This window comes from Equus przewalskii, chromosome 12 (assembly GCF_037783145.1).
Source record: "Equus przewalskii isolate Varuska chromosome 12, EquPr2, whole genome shotgun sequence".
NCBI classification, from domain to species: Eukaryota; Metazoa; Chordata; class Mammalia; order Perissodactyla; family Equidae; genus Equus; species Equus przewalskii.
Genome location: NC_091842.1, coordinates 24,523,649 through 24,546,236, shown reverse-complemented (window position 1 = coordinate 24,546,236; position 22,588 = coordinate 24,523,649). Strand labels below are relative to the sequence as shown.

Genomic DNA, 22,588 nt, shown 5'->3' with positions numbered 1-22,588 from the left:
GGCTTTAAACCCATCTACAGGCTGATGACTCCCAAATCTTTCTCTCCAGAGAGCCCGTCTCAATCATCTGAACTCCAGACTCCATTATCCAGCTGCCCACCAGACATCTCGTGAGTGTCCTAATTAATCTAAAAATGAACTCCTGATCCCCCCAAAACTGCTGCTCCTCAAGTAACACTGCTCCTGAATCCATCCATTAGCAAACCCTGTGCGGGCTACCTCCAGATAAATCTCAAACCCATCCACTTCTCCATCTCCGTCCACCACTTTTACCTGGTCTATCACAAAACCCTCCCAACTGGTCTGCCCACTTCCCTTCTATTCACTACTCAGCACTGTGGGATCATCCACGTTTTAATGAGATCCTGCCAGAACTCTGCTTAAAACCTGCAACAGCACCCCACTGCTCTTAGAATCAAATGTAAACCCCTTACCTTGGCTATGAGGCCCTATGGGACCCAGCCTCTGCCTATCTCTTCCCCAGCCTCGTCTATCCCACTCTCCTCCTGGCTCTCTAAGCTGCGAACAAGGCCAGCCCGACTTTCAAATGCAGCCCCTTCCCACTGCAGGGCCTTTTGCAACCTTTCATTCCCCCTGCCTGGCCACATCCATTATTCTCTCTCATACCTTTTCTCTTTTCCTCCCTAGCTCTTATAACTTTAAATTTCATATTTATTAGTGTGTATTTGTTCATATCTGCCTCCCCTATGACAATAAAAAATTTCCAGGAAGGAAGGGACCACATGGCCTTGTACCAATTTTTCACCATTACCATACCATTCGGTTTACCACTGTACCCAACGACCAGCACAGCACTGGCATGGAGTCAAGCGCTCAATAAAGTAGTAGCAGCTTAACTGCTGGCAATGAAAGCATCTTCTACTGACACTTCAGCTCACCACATCTCACCCTTCTCTGAGCTTTCCTAGTCAGGACAGTTTAAAACAGCCTCCCTACAAGTAGGGAAGTTCTCTGAGGGCAAGAAGCTTTCCTATAATCTTTGAATTTAATCCTCTATTCCCAACCCCTCCCCTCAACTCGTCCCTTTACACACAATAATTGCTCAGTAAAAGTGGTTTAAGACAGCAAACACGGAGTTCCATAACTGTCCCATGTATTTTTATTCCCCAACTAGTCCTCTTGGAAATTTTCTTATGCTTTCTGATGATTCCCCTCTACCACCTGAGAAGCTCCATACATCAGCTGGACACTTACTGGAGGGCGATCCATTTGTTGAAAAGAGTGGAGAAAAGGAGAACATAGAGGAAACAACACTGATCTACGTGAAAGAAAATAACTGTAAGTTTGAAAAACGAAGAACAGGGCCATCAAAGCGCATGTCAGGAGGCTAGACCCTGGCACGCACCACGGATCGGTCAGAGGATCTTGTCCTGTACCACCTTTTGCTGGGCAATCTGTGAGGTGTATCCACATTTTAAATGCACATCCCCTTTGACTCAGCAATGCCACTTCTAAGACTCATCCTTGAGAAAAGGAGACTTGACGTATGCTGAAGGATTGGCTATGATGGTTAAAACCTTTATACAACCTAAACATCAGTGGGTTTCAATATAACTGTTAAAAAGAATGAGGTAGCCTTGGATGTATCAACAAGAAACAAAGCTATGCTACCCGTGATATATTTTCAAGTCCAGGGTAGGGGAAAGGAGGAACGCAAGTTACAGAACTATATGGAGAGTATGAGTCCATCAATGTAAAAGATGTATACATGTTTATACATGCATTTAAATAGCTCAAAGGATTCCTTTTTAAGGGAGATTCCCAGAAGTGCCTACGTCTGAGGAGCAGCAGCACATACATAAAGCTAGCTGCAGTTGACCTTACTTTCACCACGATTACACCACAATCTTAGAGGGAAAAAATGCTACACGTTTCAGCACGTCCACCCTGCCTGTTTATGTTTTATGTTAAGACCTGTCGTTTCAGTGGTTGTACTAAGGCCACCACAGATGCAGAACTCAGTGTGCGCCTCCGCAACGCAGGGGTGACAAGCAGTGCAAGTCGGAACTCTGGTTCTGTCCTTCGGCCTCTAGCCATCAGGCGACCCTCAGTTCCCTCACCCAGAAAGGCTAGGGACTACTCACCTCTCACCCGAGTCTCCCTCCAAGCCTACAATTTGACGATTCCACCACCTCCTTTCTCCTCCAGAGATCTAGAGCTTCACTAAAACAAAAGTGACAGCATTTGACAGATGAGGAAACTGACCAGGAAGAGATGGACTTTCTATTTCACACTCCATCAGAAATCTAAACGGGACCTACACAATTTCATTTTCCGCAGCACGAAATCAGAGCTCCCAGCCTGAGCCCATGAGAAAGGTGTGAGATGGAGCCAGTGAAAGCCTGACTGTAGCTTGCCATGAGTCTGCCACTACTCATTTATACACGTTTATTCCCTTTGTAACCTGAGAACTCTCACTAATAAATAAGCATCACCACGCACCAAAGTTCAAGGAAAAAAATATGGGAGAGAAAATTCTATTCATCAATTACTTTTAGTTTCACTGCAAATTTGGAAGAAGTCTCCACAGTTCTTTTATCAGAAGATCACTCTGTTCTAGTTGTTCTTTGGGAGGAAGGTTTGAAAACTACTGCTATGAAACTTATCTTTGTTACTTGAAAGATGACCATCCATCTTTTACTTACTGCAAAAGGCCACTGAGTACCAGAAATCACAGAGCAGCTGTAAGAATCTGGAGCACCCAGGCTAGCATCCTATTAAAGTTAAGATAACAAGCTGATTCCCTCTTAAACAGCACATTTAGTATTCAGATTCCAAAGTGCTTTACTTACTCACATTGTTTTATTAAGTGATCCAGGGGCCAGCCTGGTGGTGTAGTGGTTAAGTTCTCATGCTCTGCTCCAGTGGCCCAAGGTTCACAGGTTCAGATCCTGGGCACAGACCTACATACCGCTCATCAAGCCATGCCATGGCAGCATCCCATGTACAAAATAGAGGGAAGACTGGCAACAGATGTTAGCTGAGGGCCAATCTTCCTCACCAAAAAAAAAAAGAGAGAAAGAGAGAAAGAAAGAAAAAGAAAGTGATCCAAGTGGCCAGGCCAGTGGTGTAATGGTTAAGTTCGCACATTCTACTTCAGCAGCCAGGGGTTTGAAGGTTCAGATTCCAGGCGTGGACCTAGCAGCATTTGTTAAGCCATGCTGTGGCAGCATCCCACATAAAATAGAGGAACACTGGCACAGATGTTACCTCAGCAGCAATCTTCCTCAAGCAAAAACGACAAAGATTGGCAACAGAAGTTAGCTCAGGGCCAATCTTCCTCACAAAAAAGAAAGAAAGAAAGTGATCCAAGGATCCTGCCAGTGAAGTCCAAATTTTACTGAAGTGCTGCTGCAAACACAGCCACACAGAAAGAAGAAAAAGCAGCAAGGTAACCATTCTAAAGGCTGGGAAGCAAGGGAAACTTGTGCCAGGGAGGCTCAAAACATTCCTCCAACAGTTTCTCAACCTCAGCCCTACTGACATGGTGGGCTAGAAAATCCTGTATTGAGGGGGGCCGTCTGCACACTGTCACAAACAGCCCCATCCCTGGACTCTCCCCCCTAGATGCCAGTAGCACCCTCACCCCAGCTGTGACAACCAAAGTATGTCTCCAGATTTCACCAAATGTCCCCAGGAGTGAGAGGCTGGGAGAAGGCAGAAGCACCTGGTTGGAAGCCACTGCTCTGAGAGCAGGAGAAAAATATCTGCCTAAAAAACAAAAACTATATAGGTGGCAGCTAGAGAAGTTTCCTAAAGCACACCAGGGTTGGTCCAGTCGACCCATTTCACTCTGGGAAATGAAAATCCAACCTTAACAACTATCTAGCTCATCCAAAACCAAAATTCCATTACCAGGCAAGCTCCTTAAGCTCCAATCAATGTGGTCAGAAAGCAAGAAAGAATTCTAATTGAAAAACTTACAAAGAAAACCATTAGTAACTTACGGAAGCTTAAGAGATAAAAGCACATTCAAAGACATGCCGAGTGCTTTTCAAGACCTCAAGGCAAACTATCTCATGATGGCAAATGATTTCTCTCCTCTGCCAACTCCAATCACCTGGTACGGCTGCCCTGCCCGGAGCCCAGAACTGAGCAGGATCCTGAGGCGGAATGTGAGCTCAAGAGAAGAGTATCTGCCTCAAATATCGACGTGTGCCACCAACAGGCGAGGGGTTGTGGTGAAGAGTATGCCTCGCATCCACCTTCTTGGGGTTCGACTTTTTCTTTTCTTTTCTTGCCCAAAGCCCCCCAGCACATAGTTGTATATTCTAGCTGGAGGTCCTTCTAGTTGTGGCATGTGGGACACCGCCTCAGCATGGCCTGATGAGCAGGGCTAGGTCCACGCCCAGGATCCGAACTGGGGAAACCCCGGGCCACCGAAGCAGAGTGCGTGAACTTAACCAATCGGGCACAGCGCAGGCCCCCTCAACTTTATGCTCAAAATAATACCCATCAAGTCTGGCTGTAAGAAAACATAATGGAAAAAAAAGGGAATCCTCCACAGTGCCAAGAGGCTTACCTAACTGCAGGGGGAGTGGATCTGACCCTACTACTCTCCTGCTTGAAAACTGGATCTGGATTCTCCGCTTTCAGAGGATAAAGTCCAAACCAGCACAGCCTACAAAGCCCTTCAGAACCCGTTTACAACACACTTCTCCCAGACTTTCTGCATCCCCATCGCTCTCCACGGCGTAACCAGCCACCAAATGTCTCACTGTTCCCCCAAAACCACATGCCCTTTCATGCCCCCTCACCGCTTCTCTGCCCAGCAAATTTCTATTCATCTATCAGAACACCGCTCTGTGATGCATTACTTGTTCCCTGGAGCCTGCTGGCCAAAGTATGGTCCTTGGCCCAGCAGCATCAGCATCACCAGGGAGCTTATGAGAAATACAGAATCTCAGGCCCCACCCAGCTCCACCAGAGGCAAATTTGCTTCCTAACAAGATGCCCAGGAGAAGTATGTGCACATTAAAGTGTGAGAAGCGATGTCTTGGGGGATTTACCAGGTCCCACTAGACTCAGTTCTTCACAGGCAGGTACAGGGTCTTCCCCAAACGAGAGTGCCTGGCACATGGCAGGTGAGGCACTTTGGCAGGCTGCCGAGGGGGCAAACTCCTCCTTTACTCCTCTCTTCTATTAAGGCAGGAAAACCCAAATATTCACCTTCCAGCCTCCAATGTAGCCACAGGTGGCCAACCAACACGATTATAGTCAACGAAATGTCAGCAGAAGCCTGCTGAGGGGACTTCTGGAAGAACTTTTATTGCCCTAATGACTTCATACCTTCACAAACATCAGGGACCAAAAGCCAATAACAGCTAAGGACAACAGGGTGGAAACACAGAAATGGTCTGGGTCCTTGTTGGGCCCATCGAGGCAGTGTACCACCTTAGAATCACCTACCTCCAGACTTACTGTGTGAGCTAATTCAACATCTCTATTGCTTCAGGCATCATCATTAGAGCTTCCTCTTTTTTGCGCTGAATGCATCCCTAACTGACTGAGTAAACCCTCAATAAATGGGAAGGAAGGAATGAATGCAAGGTGAAAGCTACTAAAGGTTGAGATTACATTTTTTAAAAATAGGGCCTCTAAGAATCTGTTCAACTTTGCCAAAGCATGCCTATAAATCAGCCTCTGCATTTGTAGAATTATTGACCCATTTCTGTTCACAGCTTTTTCACGGATGAGAAAATGAACATAACCTCTTAAAAAGCAATGGAAATGTTCACATACAAAAATGCTGTAGAAATTGATTTTCACATTTTGGAAAAGAGTAGAAAACCAACCTTGACACAGTAGCTCTGACCTTGAAAAGTTTGCAATTGCTGCGGCTACTTACAGGAAACTACAAGCAAAGAGAAAAAAGAAAGGCTTATAGTAACTGGTCGGTTGCCATTCTCTCCTATTCCTTATTTTGAGATCTCCGACACGGATCTCACTTTTTTCCAGTCCCTATCCCAGTCAAGTATTGCCATTCAAACTTCCGAGATCAAACAGCAAACATTTTTTCTCTTTGAGAAAAACAGGGCAGAACAACATAAATATAAATAAAACATAAGTAAACTGTATTAAAAGGGGAGGGGCACACCCTGGCAGTGTTGTTCCTCAGCAAGAAAGTAGGCCACTTGAGTGGCCGGGGGCTCCCTGGTTCAGATCCTGGGCATGGACCTATGCACTGCTTATCAAGCCATGCTGTGGAAGGCGTCTCACATATAAAGTAGAAGAGGATGGGCACAGATGTTAGCTCAGGGCCAATCTTCCTCAGCAAAAAGAAGAAGATTGGTGGCAGATGTTAGCTCAGGGTGAATCTTCCTCAAAAAAAAGAAAGTACGTCCTCTACCAAGTGCTGACTCCTCAGAAAGATTACCATTTTAATCAAATCATTTGCTTTTACTTAAACAAAATTATTTTAGAAAGAAGCTTCATAGCACCAATGGAAAGCCAGTACCAGTTGCCATAAATAGAAGACAAATGTAAAAACAAACCCAATGAAAACAGAACCTTATTAAATTCTAGCTCCTGTTGCCTACTAAAGCCTCTAACTTGAAGCTTGTTCTCCCTTGTTTAAAAAAAAAGGTGGGGGAGTGAGCAAGAGGTGGTAAAGACGGGCTACAACCACGCTGAGACTTTCTCTTGGGCATGATCAGGACAGAAAGAGAGGAGAAAAGGAATTCACTTTCTCACTGTGCGATTTCATTCTATTTAATTTCATTTTATTTATATCCACTTCCTACCTAAAAGTATCCCTCATACAATCTCAAACCATCTTCCCCTTCTGCTTAGATAAGAGCCCACTTCTTTAGTGCAGCCTAAATGGTCCGACACCATCTGGCCCCAGCCCACACTCTGCTCTCAGCCACTCACTACAAGGACCCAAGGGCCGTACCCAGCCCACTGCCTGCTTTTGTATGGCCCGTGGGCTAAGAATGATTTGCAGAGATGAATACTTGTCACCAATTTGATGACAGGAAACACTAATTTTGAACTCCAATTAAGCTAAACGTAACCCTCTTCAAAACAAGAAGCCCATTCTCATTAGTAGACCTGAATTACGAAACACTGGACTCAATTATTTTATTTTTATTTTAGTCAATAGAATATTTGTGGAAATTTGCTTTTTCTTGTCATATGAGTACCTACATAACATCCTCGATTTTGCATCTTGATGGGCAAAGCCTGAACTATTTCCCATGCGGCCCTTTACAGAGTCTGCCCTTCCCAGAGCCACACGGCTCCCAGGGCACCAGCTCACTCCCACCAAAGGACTTCCACTGTCCTGACCTCCCCAAGGCTGCCTCTCTCTGGGGTTACTCAAGTCTCAGTTCTAACACCACCTCCTCCAAGAGGTCACCCTAACCTCCCCCTCCCCATTTAAAGCAGCCTGCTGGTACGTCAATTCACATCGCTCGCTGGGTTTTCCTTTCTCCAAACCACTATTTGCTATTAGCTCCTTAACCTATTAAAGTTTACCATAAAAATAGTCATGGCAGCAAATATTCATGGTACTATGCACAACGGAAGCAGCTTACATACTAGTTTGCATCCTATGAAAGTGCCAATCCGGAAGGCTTAGTGTCGAAAATGGGTAATTTCAAAGGGTTCAACCACACATATCAAGTTTGCAGCTCACGACCACCTTAGGAGGTCGATACCAGAGGAGAGGAAACGGTGGCACAGAGAGGTTGTGTACCTTGCACGAGGTCACACTGCTACTAAGTGGCAAAACCAGGATTTGAACCCAGGCTCAACACTCCCACCCGCAAGAACGCAAGTTCCAGGAAGACTGTAGGTCTCGTCCACGGTCAGAGCCCTCCCTCCCCAGCGCCCCTCGCAGGGCCTGGCACGCGGTAAGCCCTTAACAGATACACGACGGATGGAGGGCTGGGTGAGTGAATGAATGAATAAATGAATGAATGACTCTCCCCGACAGACCGCGGGATCCGTCCCAGGTTGGGGGCCCGCACCTCTTCGGACAACCGCGGGCCGGGAGGAAGGGCGGGAAGACGACGGGGCAGGCGGGGCCGGGGGTCGCGGGCTCACCTTGAAGTCGCGGCTGTGCTGCGGGGTGTACTCCAGGGTCCAGAGGGCCCGCACCAGGTGCGCCAGCTGCTCGGTGACCTCGCCGGGGCCCTGCGCGCCGCGGCCGGCCGGAGGCTCGGGCCGGGCGGGGGCGTCGGGCCGGGCCGCGCGGTACTGGCCGAGCGCCAGGTACTCGGCGAAGAGCTCGGTGTTGCTGAGGCACTGCAGCGTGGCGTTCATGAAGCACGTGTTGCCGTGGTTCCGGAGCCCCGCCACCCCGGGCACCGGCTCGGCGGCGCTGGCGGCGGCGGCGGGCGGCGCGGGCGCGGCGGGCGGCGGCGGGCAGGGCGGCGGCGCGGGCGCGGCGGCCGGCCCGGGCGGGAAGCAGCTGCGGAGGCCGCCGCGGTCCGGGGCGGCGCCCTCGGAGCTAAGGTGCGAGAGCGTGGACAGCGTCTTGAGGACGCGGCTCATGAAGCTGCCCACCGAGCGTGCCGACGAGGGCGAGGCGGGCGCGGCCGGCCCGGGGCCCCCAGCGCCGCCGCCGCCGCCCGCGCGGCCGCTCCGGAACAGCCGCTTGCTGAAGGAGCGCTTCTCCTTCCCGCCCGCCGCCGCCGGCGGCCCGGGCCCGGGCGCCGTTACCTTGGACATGGCGGCGGCCGCCGACGCGCATCACCGAGCCCGCCCGCCCGGCCCGCGGCCCCGCCACGGCCGCCGCCGCATCCCGCCGCGCCGCGCAGCGCTGCGCCTCACCGGGCCGGGGGCTCGACGCCCCGCACACCTCAGAGCGCCCGGAGAGAGCCAGCGAGCGAGCAGCGGCCGGCTGGGCGGGCGGGCGCGCGCGCGGTCCGCCCAGCTGGGCCGCTCACGTGACGCCTCCCGGCGCCGCCCGCCCCGCGCTGAAGCCGCCGCGGCCGCCATGTTAACTGTGGGAACGAAGCCGCCCTTTCAGCCCGACGAGATGGCCCCACGGCTGGGCGCGGTCCTGCTGTGTGAAGCCCGAGAGAGGCCATGTCTAGTGTGGGCATGGTCCAGGCGCGGCGGAGAGCGCGGGGCTGGCGCTGGGTGGTGGACCCTTGGGGGAGATCTTTGGCTTCGCTAATGTGATGGCAGAGGCCTTGGGAAAGTCCAGGGAGCAGGACGCCACCCCTTACCCGACCCTGGAAGAGGTGATGGACACGGCCCTGACCAGTCCTGGGCAAGCCAGCCCCACCCGGCTCCCAAGGGACCCCGACCGCCTGCGTGCCCACCCGAACGCCATCACAGAGCCTGGCACATCCCGGCGGGCTTGTCTTCCAGGCGGCACCTGGAAGTGAAACCGCAGTGAAACGGTATTATCAGAACTACTGTCCTTTTCAGATCAACCTTTAAAACCCCGCCGAGCTCTACCATCCTTCATTCATTCAACAGATAGTTATTGCTATGTGCCAGGCATTGTGCTAGATGCTGGGAATATGACGACGTATGAAGCTAACACGGTTTCTTGCCTGCCCTCCTGCGTCTTACACTCCTAGTGGATATTGATAATAGCTGCTGTGTTCCAAGCATTGTGCTAAGCGTGGAATATCTCCTTCGATCTTCAATTCAGTGCCTTTGAGAGTGGTATGACTCTTATCCGTTTCAAACCCGTGCGTGTTTCAAAGCCCCTAGACTTGATCTCTAAAGGAAAGGTCACAGACCCAGAAATATCACAGGGACCAAGATAGGTCATAGCAGTGAGTGAAGAATCCTGATGTTTCAATCATCACATTAACCTGTTAATACTTCAGTGGTGGGGAGAATGTAAGGAAGGGTGGGGACTATAGCAAACTGCAAATCAACATCCTTCTAAAGAGGGTGGGTGCCACTTAACTCCAGCCAATTGCCCTCATGCCAAATTGAGGGCTCAGATCATCTTATTTTTTAAGAGAAGGTGGAAATCCTATTTTTAAATGTTGATTCAATTAAAAAAGAAAAAAATAGTGCAGAGGCAAAAAAGGACATCTTTGTGCTGCCTTCAGCCCAAAATCCACTGGTTTGAGACCTCCTCTCTGTAGATTTTCCTCTTTGCTAACCCTTAGCCTGAGTCCTGGTTACTGCAGAAGGGAGAAATAAGGGTAGGGAGAGCCCTTCCCCTTTTTAAAACATAAAGCCCACCCTACATCACAGTTCAAAGTAAATGGCCTTTGCCTCTGGCCTCCCTCCGCATGGTAAGGGGCCCTTATGGTGACACCCCTGAGGTGCTCAGCACTAGCCCCCAGATCACCTCTATTCCCACCTCCTGGTCAAAATGTCCACTCCTCACTGCACCTTGAGCTCATCTGGACGTCAGGAAGAAAGCAGTCTGATTATTCATGCTAAAGAGTGAATGCGATGGCCCTAGACCTTTGCAGATATGCATGAGTTTTTTCAAACATGAAAATTGTGAGAGAGGGAGGGACAAAAACAGATACAGCTTTTGGTAGAATTTCTAGCAGTTTGATAACAATTTTATCACAATATCCAGTCATTATGTTAAAAGTTTGCTTGTTTGGGGAGATGGGAAGGATCTTGGGGCTGTGGTTTCCCTAGATGTCAAGCCGACTTGGAAGTTAGCCTCCAAGGTTGGCTTCCCTACGCAGCTTTTTTTTTTTCTAAGCACTTTTCCATTTTGAACTCACATGTTCATTGCACCCATCACACTCGCTCAAAATCCACAAAAGACTGTCAGCCCTTAAGGCAAAGACTAGGTCTGTTTTGCTGACCATAGATGTCCAGCACTGACCGTCATTCTAACAAATGTTTGCTTGAATGAATAAACTGCCTTAGAGAGAAATTGAGCATAGCAAAAGCTTTTCATCCCCCATGTCTTGTGCCCTAAGCTCATCTCTAATATCAGCCACAGCTATAAACTGTGTAAGCTGTGGCATTGTGACAGCCCCCCACTTCAAATGCCTGCCATTTATCTCTTTGCTTTTCTGCCTGAAAGTTCTCTCCAAAGCCAGAGATCTCCCTGGGGGTGAGTTAAATTCACAACTCTCCCTCCACCAACAGAGGCAACCCTCAACCGGTGGGAAAGACCAGCCAGTGGATAAGCGTCCCAGCCCCCCATCCTTTGGATGGACATCCCTGAGGCACATCCGATAGAGTTCTTCAGGGAGTCCCCAGAGGGATTGAGCCCCACATGCCCTCAGTGGTAATAACAAGTTCAATAACAAACCCTTTTCTGGATTTCTCGACTTCCCTCTCTCTCTTCTTACTCCCTCACTCTTGCTTCCGGGATCACCTCCCAAATAAACTACCTGCACCCAGGTCTTTGTCTCAGCCTCTGATCTAAGGAGAACCCAATCTAAGACGTTGGGCGACTTTATTTAGCACTAGGAAATTCAAACCTAAGACAGATCTGTAATTGGTGATGGGGTTTTCTCTCACCTGCTGTAAGTAACCCTCGGACTCCTCCACCAACAGACCTTGTCCATGTGACTCTCCCACTGGCTGCATTACAGAACACCATTCCTTCCTTTACTAGCATGTGTGCCCGGCAGACAGTAGGTGCTAACAAACGTTGTTGGTTTTTTTAAATGTACTAAACTGAGAGTCAAAAACCAGTGGAAGTTTGCCACCCTGCTTCTCTTCCTTATCCTGGAGCCTTAGTCTCCTTTGCCCGGGCCTTCCTCTCCAATCCAAGCTAGCCACTTGGAATCCCATTCTGTCCTGTGCTTCAGAGAAATTAGGACTGAGCCCATCACCAGATCTGACTCCCTTGATTTCACACCACCAGACAGGGGCAAGCTGGGCTTCACCCATTGAACGTTGCCTCCTCCCCAAGCCCAGTACTACCTAGCTGCCGCTGCCACCTTTTCCCACCAACATGGAGCCAAAATCCAAATTGTACTTGGTATAGTTCAGCAGTAATCTGGAGGATGGTTTCCTTGGTCACTGGAGTCCAGTAAAATGCAATTCTCTCTAATCTTCCTCCTGTAGGGGTTGTCCTCCAGTCCCCACTTAGAATCCAACATCCAGGAATGTCTTGGTCTTCCCTCCACACCCTCAGGCAATTTGATCCAGACATAGGGAACTTCACTCAAGCTGTTTCCTGTCGCCAACACCTTTCCTGAGCCTCTTCACTTTGCTAACCTCTCCTGATCCTTAACATCTCACCTTGGGGCTCACCTGCTCCAGGAGGCATCCCTTCTGCAGGCTTTCTTGGGACCTCTCAGTTGTGACACCAACTTTACCGTACTGAAAGTCAGCTTACAGTCTGTCGCCTGCCCTAAAACGTAGGTGTCAGCCCAGCAGTGGCTCATCTTACTCATTATTGGATACCTAGTAAGGTATAGCATATTGATTATTTGGCAGCAGGATATCTAAACAACGTCTGAACTCCTTGGTGGGACATGTGAACCCCTTCCCCGACCTGGCCCCTCCTACCATTCCAGGCTTATTGGTACAATGGGGCCCCAAAGCCATCCTATCCCAGATTGGCCGGAACAGGCTTGGAAAAGAATCTCTAGTTGGAGCACTCAGATAGTCATTCTTTGACATCCACCTCAAACAGCATTCTGTAGTAAATGTTCCACCATCCCTCTCTGTACCCGCCCCTCACCCCTGAGCTAGGGAAACACAAATTAGAAACAACAGCACAGCGAACATCATCGTCGTGATCTAAACTTGGCTCATTCCTGCAGCTATCTCCTTAAGCTGCCACCTCAGATCAAAGGGTATGCACATTTCGTATTCTGACACCTATCGTCAAACTGACCTCCAGAAAGGTTTTATCCCACCAGCAACGGACGGGGAGCACACATTTCCCAATCCCAAGACAGTGTTGAGTTTTTCAGTCTTTTTCGCCTTGCCAAATTCAATGAACGAAAGGTGGTATATTAATGTGCTTTTATTTGTAGGAGAGAAGTTGAACATCATGTGTTGGTCTTTCAGCTCTCCAGTGTGTAAACAGACTTCCTCTTTGGAGGGAACACCAAACCAGACAGGACCACTCAAGCTCCCACTATAAAAACTGGGCAGGGGATGGGGAGCAGGTATTTCCCTTCCCACCCCTGGAAGCTAGAGTCTGGGGAGATGACCTAAGAAAGACCAATCAGGTGCTCCCACCTGGCCCTTGGATCTGGTCAATACAATAACCTTGTACTGATTGATCAAGGTTAGTTGGAGATAATGCAGTGAATTAAGGAATCTAGCACTCTATATTCAACAGTGAGGGTCCAGTGGCGTCAGTGCCAGGAATGGTAACAGCGAGCGTTCAGCCAGCTGCTCTAGTGGCAAGTTCTTACTGGTGTCTGCCTTCCTGGGTTTCTGCCCAAGCCTGTTTCTCTGGCTCTGTTTATTCTCTGAGCTAAAGTGATAGGCTTCCCATAAATTCCTGTATTACTGAGACTAACCAGTGTCAGTTTCTGTTTGCAATCAAGATAATAACTAGTGATGCCTTTTTACTAGTAATTTGTATTTTTACTGGTGTGATTTACCTGCCCACATGATTTACCCATTTTTCTTTTGGGGTGTTCCTTTTATAAATGTTGGCTAATAAAAATACTTTGTATACGAGTTATATTATTCTTTGGTCTATACCATTCCATTTGGTTATTTACCTTTCATCATATTTATAGTGTTTTCATATCAAATAGAGAATTTTAACTCTTTTATATAGTCAAATTGATCAGCTTTTTCATAAAGGTTTCTGATTTTTTTTTTTTTTTTTCAGGACTAGGCAAACAGCCTTTCCCCACTCCAAGATCTTAAGAATACTCATCTGTGTTTTCATTTAGTGCTGTCATGGTTACTATTTTTTTTTGTTTTTCTTGCTTTTAGTGTTGGCTCCATCTGGAATTTATTTCTGTATAAGAAATGAGGTAGGCATCTTGCTTTCCCTCTCTACCTGGCTAGCCAGTTGTCTCAGCACCATTTTTTTTAAAACATAATCTAATCTCTTCCCACTGCTTTAAAATATCACTTTTTTTCATATATTAAACTCCACATACATTTAGGGTTTTAAAAAATTCCATTCTTGTTGATGTGTCTCTACATTCCATGATAATACAGGTTAGAATATATTGAAAAATTTGGTAGGGCAATACCTCCTAGTATTTTATTAGCTGTTTGGTTATTCTCTCAGATAATTTAATCATTTGGGGACATTAATTTATATGGATTAATTTAGAGAAAATAGACATCATCGTAATATTTATATTCTTATCTGAGATTAAAGTATGTCTTTCTAAAATTACACAAGGGCTTTTCTTGTCTGTCAGAGAAGTATAGTTTCCTTCCTTATGTCTGTGTTGCATTGATAAGCTTATTCCTATTGGTTGCTATTATGAATGGGATATTTTTATGCCATTATGTTTTCTTAGCTCTAGGACAAAATTATTTTTATAACCAGCCACCTTGATGTCCTTTAGTTCTTTCTCATAATTCTCAGTTGATGTCTTGAGTTTTTCAGGAATTCATATCAGCACATGAGATAATAACCTCGCCTCTTCCTTTATGATATTTGTAGCTCCTCTTTTTTTCCTTTTGCCTAATTGCCCTTCCAGAAGTCTGTTAAGTAATAGTAATGAGAGTGGGAAAGCCTGCTTTGTTCCTGACATTAATAGCAACGCTTCCAGTGCTTCACCATTAAGCGTGATGCTTACTTTTGCTTTGAGATATATATTATTTATTGCATTAAAGTGGTATCCATTTATTCCTACTTCAGAAAGAGTTATCAGAAATGGATCTTGAATTTCATCAAATGCCTTGTGGGCGTCAACAGAGATGAGCATACGCTTTTTTTTCTTTGAGCTGTATGCCTATCATAGGTTCTTGGTAGCAAACAACGTAAACTACTTTTAGCTAATGTAAGCTGAAAAGGAGTCTATTGGAAGGATGGATATTGAGCTGTTCACAGACCTGTCAGAAAGCTTTAGAATCAGACTTGGGAAACCAAGGAAGCCAGTACATAGCTAGGACCCTGCTCCAGAAAATGCTGCTTATGATGTCATTGTTGACACCCTTGGTGAAACTGGACACTTGCTGCTACCCCCAAGGATGGCACCACCATTGGGCAGTGGCAACCACACTGCTGGACTCTTGGTTCTGCTATAGCTGCTGTGAATAACCTTGAATAATTTCTGATTGTCCTTGCACTTTTGCTATCATACCTTCAAAATTCTAAACCCAAAGTGGAAGCATCCATTGTGTTGGGCTAGATCCTAGGTCTGGTCACCAACTGCTGGGAAGTAGGGAAGGGACCATATCTTCTTACAGCTTCCATAATGGGAGATGGAGCTGCCTCCATTTATCTTGAGAGGCCCTCCAAAAGGAAGATTATTCAATGCTGGCAGCAAAAATGACAAAGGTTGAGTACAACCTATGCATGAGTGTGTCATAGGGATAGCATTAAATGCATTCCTTTATCTACTCGCTAACATTTCATATAGAATTTTATATCTATTTTTTATAAGAAAGCCAGCCTGCAGCCCGTGTGTGTGCTCGCTATCCTTGTCAGGTTTCATTTTTACCAGTTTTTGAAAAACTACTGTGAAGTGTCCCTATTTTCTTTAGGCTCTGGAACAATTTAAATGATGTGTTTTCAAATGTAATACGAATTCACCCAATGTACTCTCTGGATCTAGTAGGGCAGGCAGTTCTTTGAAATATTTTGTAATTTTCATCTGTTAATATCGGTCTGCCTACAGTTTCTTTCCCCTCTTGAATTAATTTTAGTCATTTTATTTTGCAAGAAAATCACACATTTTCTAATTTGTTAACAAAATCTTACAAAGAATTATCTTAAAATTCTATTTTCTTTTTTTAGCTCAGGGCCACGGAAGTGAGTTAAATGTATTCCTCAGTTTGTGACCCCTTTATCATCGGTGTGCGGTGATGGCCTTCCCTGTCCCCTAGTCGTTTCTTCTTTCTGAGGACATTCACTCATCTCCAGGATTGTAGCCGGCGCTCTTGGTGTCCCACCCAGATCCCTTGGGATCCTTTAGCCTTTTCTGTGTGTCTGTCCCTAACTGTGTGCTTTGCTTCAAATGGCTGCACGTGTGACCGTCTTCTGACCTTTGGGCTACTGGCACCGCCTTGTCTGCACCCACAGAGAGCTGGAAGTGCCTAGAGTTTATGTTTCCTGGGGTGGCCCTTAGCCAATGACTGTTGGGTACAGGAGTCTGGGAGCCAGCTTTTGTGCCTCCAGTCATAACAAATTCTGAGACGTAACTTACATTCCAGAGCTCCCTGCAAGACTAGGCTGAAGGTCCTCTTTCCAGGACCTTGCCCCAAATCCTATCCTTGCTCAACTTCTTCCTATTCCATGACCTCCTCCTTTCACCCCTTACGAGCTTCTTCTAAGAGTTCTTCCTTAATAAATCACTTGCACATAACTTCTCATCTCAGGTTCTGGTTCTGGGCAACTGATCTAAGACAAAGTTGACTTAACTTAGTCCCCACCCCAAAGACCAGCATACCAACTAAGGAATTACACTGTAACACCTGGACATTGCATAGAGATGCAAATGAAATCCTGTGAGAGTACAGAGGATAAAGTTAATAACCCAGTTGGGAGGAGATAGCCAACACTTCGTTTAGAAAGTGCTGGTCAGTCTGGGTTTTACAGGATGAATAGGAGTTGACCAGATAGGAAATACAGTGTAGAGGTGAGGTGTTACAAGCAGAGTCAAAATGGGCCAAAACTTAGGATTATGAATAATATATGGTTCCTATGCTTTAGGAATTCAAAATATGGTGAGTGAACTTGGAAAGCCAAACGGGTCTCAGAGAAATTACAACACAAGCAATCAATAAAAGTTAAAATAAACAAGATGTTGTTCTTGCTTCGGAGAACGGAGCTGGGTTTGGAAGAGTGAAAATGAGTTTTCCAGGCAGAGAAGGGAGTGAAGGAAACTTGAGAAGAGAACTTCACATGCGTAATGATGCAGGGACATGAAAAGGCTCGGGGTGTCAAGGAGGCTCAAGGTCACAGTAGCTCTGCAGACTCAGAAACGCATGATAGGCAAAGTACGCGCTTGGCATTCACTTTCTTTTAGAAGGAAAAGTCTCAGTGTGGGGCTAGTATGTTTTGTAAACCTCTCCACCGCTTGCTAATAGTCTCTTCCTTTCTCTCGTTTTTTAAACACAAATGGAGCAGGCCTCAAGTTCACAGCCTTCAGCAGGCAATGGTGTTGGGGTCATTTGCGGTTTGTACCCCATGCACCCTCTGAGAACCTTGCCACTCCCCCATCAAGAGTAGAATCTATACCCTCCTCCTTTTGAAACTTGGTGAGCTTCTGTGACTACGTCGACTGATAGAATTTAATAGAAGTGACACTAGGCGACGTCTGAAGCCAGATCGTAAAAGATGACATTCCTTCCATTTGGCTCTCTCTCAGGATGTTCACCCTTGGAACCCAGCCCCCATGCTGTGAGGAAGCCCAGGCCACACCGAGAGGCCCACGTGGAAAGGAACCAAGGCCCAGAGCCCTAGGCCCTGGCTGAGCTCCGGTTGACACACCAGCACCAACTTGCCAGCCATGTGAGTGAGCAGTCTTGGAAGTGGGTCCCCCAGCCCTCAGTCATTCCAGCCCAGTGATGCCCCATAGAGCAGAGACGAGGCTTCCCTGCCGAGCCCTGCCCAGATTCAGATTCACAGGCAAAACAAATTAGTGTGTTGTTTTCACCCGTTAAGTTCTGGGGTAATTTGTTACGATCGGATAACTGAAGAAGTATCTAGATAGATTTTAATCACGTTGTTTTGTTTTCCTCTATTCATTTTTACATTCATCCTCTATTTATAGCAACACTGATGATTTTCTACTTTCCTGCAGTGATAGGAAGTTTTCTTTCAAAATACACTTTCCCCTTGAGTGTGGGCTGGACTCAGTGACTCGCTTCCAGAGAACAAAGTGTGAAAACGGAGAAATAGTAACAGCGATGGAGAACCCAGCAGACACTACCTTCACCAAGTGATCAACGTTCACGTCACCCAGCAGTAAGTCATGTTGATATCAAGTCACCCCTTGTGTTAGTCAGAGTTCTCCAGAGAAATAGAAGTAATAGGGTGTGCATGTGAGTGTGCGTGTGTGAGTGTGTATAGAGAGAGACTTATTGTAAGGAACTCACTCACAAGATGGTTATAGAGGTTGACAAGTCCCAAGATCTGCAGTCAGCAAGCTGGGGACCCAGGAACAGCCAGTGTTTCAGTTTGAGTCCAGAGGCAGGAAAAAACCAATGTCCCAGCTCATGCAGTCAGGCAGGAGGAACTCCCTCTTATTCGGGGCGGGGGGGGGGGGTGGTCTGTCTTCTTGTTCTACTCAGACCTTCAACTGATTGGACGAGGCCCACCCTAATTGGGAAGGGCAATCTGCTTTACTCAGTCTCAATTTAAATGTTAATCTCATCCCAAAAGACCCTCACAGAAACACCCAAAATGGTGTTTGACCAAATATCTGGATGCCCCATGATCCAGTCAAGTTGATGCATAAAATTAAACATCAAACCCCAATACAAGGTAATGAAGAAGGCAATTCACCTGTGTGGTATTCTTCACCAAAAGCCACAACCCAGTTTAATCATGAGAAAAAAACATCATATAAACCCAAATTTAGGGACATTCTACAAAAATGACTGACCAGTACTCTTCATAACTGCCAAGCTCAGGAAAATCAAAGAAAAACTGAGGAACAGCCACTGACCAAAGGAGGCTGAGAAGATGTGCTGACCAAACGCAGTGTGGTCTCCGGGACTGGATCCTAGAACACAGAAAGGATGGTGGTAGAAAACTGGATGAAATACAAACAAAATCTGTACTCCAGCTAATAGCGCTATACCAATGTTAAATTCTTAGTGTTAACAAATGTACTGTGGTTGTGTGAGAGGTTGTCATTTGGGGAAACTGAGTAAAGTTTATATAGGAATTCTCTCTATTATCTTTGCAACTCTTCTGTAATCTAAAATTATTTCAACATTAAAAAGGTTATTAAAAATGCATTTAAGGGGGCCGGCCCCATGGCATAGTGGTTGAGTTTGGTGTGCTCTGCTTTGGCGGCCCGGGTTCGCAGGTTCAGATCCCAGGCACTGACCTATACTGCTTGTCAGCTGTGCTGTGGCGGCATCCCACATATAAAGTAGAGGTAGATTGGCACAGATATTAGCTCATGGTTAATCTTCCTCTAGCAAAAAGAGAGGAAGATTGGCAATGGATGTTAGCTCTGGGCTAATCTTCCTCAGCAAAAATAAAAATAAAATAAATGCAATTAAGTTTTTTTTTTAAAAAAAGGAGGGGTAGATTTAAAAAATAATATTGAGTAATCAATAAGCCAAATTTTCTAAGGATGGCTGAGAGTGACTGAGGAAATAATGATTCCTTTGAGGGAGAGTTCATATCTGGGCACCTTGAGAGGCAACTGATGTGTTTGTGTGGTACAAGGGGCACACGTTGGGGTTCTCGACTTCAGGTCTCTGAGATCAGGCGAGCCAGAATTGGGGGGTCGGGGGGGGGGGTGTCTGGTGACCCTTACTGATGCAGCAAAGGGTGAAGGCAGAAGTCCTCCTGTGAATCCCAAGACCGTCATAGACAGGAGTCAGGAACAATAGAATGGAGACTCTGGGGGAGTTGAAGATGCCTGAGTGGAGCTCAGTGGAAAGAAAAAATAAAAAACCTATAACTTCCTTTACCAAAATAAGAGAACTGTGAGATTCATTCCAGTGTAAACATTCAACGAATATTGGAGTGCAGACTATGTGGCATGTGCTTTTTCAAGATTCTGGGGACGCAGCAGAGGAAATACAAAATGTTTTCCATTCTAGAGAGAGACAACAGGAAGTAAGCAGATAAACGAAAATGTAATTTAATTTCACCTACTGATAAGTGCTTCGAGGAAAACTAAAAGCAAGTAAGAAGATAGAGAGTGAGGGGAATAGACTGTCTTACGTAGCGTGTTGAAGAAGGCCTCTCTGAGGAGGGATGTTTGAACAGAGAACTCGCTGAAGCAAGGAAACGAGCAGGTTTGGGAAATCTGGAGACCATTCCATACAGAGGAGTCGGGGAGGAAGAAGTTTTCCTCTATCCTTCTAGGGTCTTCTAGCTAGTCTAAGAATTAAGTTGACGTGAGACAGATTAAGAGGAGAAAATGAAATTTAATTTTGTATACACAGGAACCCTACATACATGAGAGAGCCAGAGACCCCACATACATGAGAGATGCAGAGGCAAAAAGGTGAAATGAGGTGTGTATGCCATCTTGAGCTAAGGAATGGGATAGGAGCCTGAGGCTTCAGAGAGGAGGAGGTAATTCGCAGGACGATAAGAAGAGCAGATGTTTGGTAATTAGAGATTTGCCCTGCCGTACAGATAGGTCATAAAAATTTATTTGTGGTAATAGCTCTTATTATGGACAAGGCCCCTAATTTAAATTCTTTAGGGGAGAGGTAAAAGTTTCTCTTGAGCCTACAGGGTCTCAATTGCCTTTAGCTCAAAATATTCCACATGCTGAAGTGGCGCATCTTAGGGAGGCCTGTTCTGAACCCCTTTAATAGGAAGAGGTGGTGCAAAAACCCTGAGTTGAGAATGAGTTTGGCGTGTTCAAGGAAGAGAAGGTCAGGGTGGCTGCAGTGAATTGAGCAAAGTAAAAAATGGCTGGAGATGAGAAGATGAGGTTAAGGAGATGGCTAAGAGGTCAGATAATGTAGGGACTTGTGGCCATGGTGAGGAGCACCGAAGATGAAAATGTGCACAAAATGCAGAAGATGCTGTCAATTATAATTTGGATATGATGCTATGGGTAATGTGTAATTGTCTAAATGAATCAGAACTTTAGAAATTTGAGGACAGAGATATTTCTAGAAAAATGTGCCAAATAAACATACAAACTTTCTTCTGCTCCATACCAAAACACTACTAAGATGAGAGTAAAGGAATAAAAAAGATATAAATCCACAAAAGAGAGATCAGTAAAGGAGAATTCGGTTGATGAGAGATTGTATAAGTCCAGGTTCCATGAGGAAAATGGAAGCCACTCAGTGTGTTTTGAGTAGGAGAGGGGAAGTTGAGGCTTACTTCACAGTCACTTGGAAGGCTGAGGAATGAAGGGCAGGCAAGCCACTGTCAGCAGTCTCAGCCTGGAGCATCAAAGGGAGGGAAGCTCAGAAGCGACCTGGAAGCTCTGTTGCAACCCAAGGGCAAGGTCAGGCCTAGGGTGAGGCTAGTGAGGAGTCACCTTGGAAGCAAATTTTAAGAGGGCACCGAAACACTCGTGTATTAGTCAGGGTTCTCCAGAGAAACAGAATCAATAGGATGTATAGAGACATATATTAAAGCAGATTTATTATAGAAATTAGCTCACACAGTTGTGAAGGCCAAGAAGTCCCACAAGCTGCTGTCTGCAAGCTGGAGGCCCAGGGAAGCTGGTGTAACTCCCAGTCCGAGTCTGAAGGCCTGAGAACCAGAGGTGCCGACGTCCAAGGTCAGGAGAAGTACATCCCAGCTCAAGTGAAAAAGGCGATTTGCCCTTCCCAAGCCTTTTTGTTCTATTCAGGCTTTCAACAGGTTGGATGATGCCCAACTGCCTTGGTGAGGCAGATCTTTACTCAGTCTACTGATTCAAACGCTCATCTCTTCCAGAGACACCCTCAGGGACACACCCGGAAGTAGTCTTTTACCAGCTCTCTGGGCATCCCTTAGCCCAGTCAAGTTGACACGTGAAATTAACCATCACAACTCACCTATCAAAATAAAGAATAGTTTAATACAATATTTTTTTTAAAAAACAAACAACGTAAAAAAAAAATCCATGATAAATAAAATGTCAAAATTTTAAATGAAAACAGAATCTGACCCTGAACTTGCATGACCCTGCCTCATTCAACCTCACCCTATTCCCAGCCCTGCTCAAGAGCTCTGGGAAGACCCACTGTCTTCTCAGCCACCCCCAGCACTAAAAGGAAGGATTCGTAGTAGCCTGCCTGGAAGCTAATGAGAACATCAGGTCTGCAGCCTGCTCATTCCACTGCTGCGCCAAGGAATAACCACCTCTCTTTTATCTTCCAAATCCTTTGCAAGTACCTCCCATTAGCAAACTCTAAGAAAGAGATTCTTGGAAATGTAATTCTAGGCTTCTTCCCCGTGATGCAGAGGAAACTATAGAAAAGGGAGGTAATACTGTCAAGTTCATAACAGATGATCCAGCAAAGAAATGTCAAGAAGTTTCAGAAGCTGGAAATCAGGTAAAGAGATTAGCAGAACTGAGAAATATGAATATCAAATAGTTGCAGAGAGGAAGAAAACAAGCAAACCAATTTGTAGAATCTCTGAATGGTCGATGTTATGGGCTGAATTGTGTCTCGCTCCTCCCAATTTATATGTTGAAGTTCTAACCATCAGGACCACAGAATGTGACTGTATTTGGATATAAGGTCTTTAAAGAGGTAATTAAGTTAAAATAAGGTTATTAGGGTAGGCTCTAATCCATTAGGTTTGATGACCTTATAAGAAAAGGAAGTGAGGACAGAGATATACACAGAGGGAAGACCATGTGAAGAAACAAGGAGAAGACAGCCGTCTGCAAGCCAAGGAGAGAGGCCTCAGAAGAAA

At 46.2% G+C, this 22,588-nt stretch overlaps 2 protein-coding genes across 12 annotated transcripts in view; one reads left to right on the top strand and one right to left on the bottom strand.

Moving 5' to 3' along the window:
* USP31 (ubiquitin specific peptidase 31) overlaps positions 1-8,824 on the bottom strand; it is a 73,530-nt gene extending 64,706 nt beyond the window's left edge. For 2 of the 3 annotated variants that reach the window (XM_070568332.1, XM_070568333.1), the window contains exon 1: positions 8,071-8,824. In XM_070568332.1, coding sequence (XP_070424433.1) covers positions 8,071-8,697 — 627 coding nt within the window. In that variant the 5' untranslated portion in view covers positions 8,698-8,824. The remainder of the gene's footprint in view (positions 1-8,070) is intronic. The other variant, XM_008536259.2, reaches the window with a different exon arrangement.
* A 135-nt stretch (positions 8,825-8,959) lies between these two features.
* SCNN1G (sodium channel epithelial 1 subunit gamma) overlaps positions 8,960-22,588 on the top strand; it is a 55,583-nt gene continuing 41,954 nt past the window's right edge. For 2 of the 9 annotated variants that reach the window (XM_070568337.1, XM_070568335.1), the window contains exons 1-3: positions 8,960-9,377; positions 17,391-17,533; positions 17,826-17,989. The gene's annotated coding sequence lies outside the window, so the exon portion shown is untranslated. Of the gene's footprint in view, positions 9,649-13,835; positions 13,872-17,390; positions 17,534-17,825; positions 17,990-22,588 lie in introns of those variants that run through there. The other 7 variants (XM_070568342.1, XM_070568338.1, XM_070568340.1 and 4 more) reach the window with 4 other exon arrangements.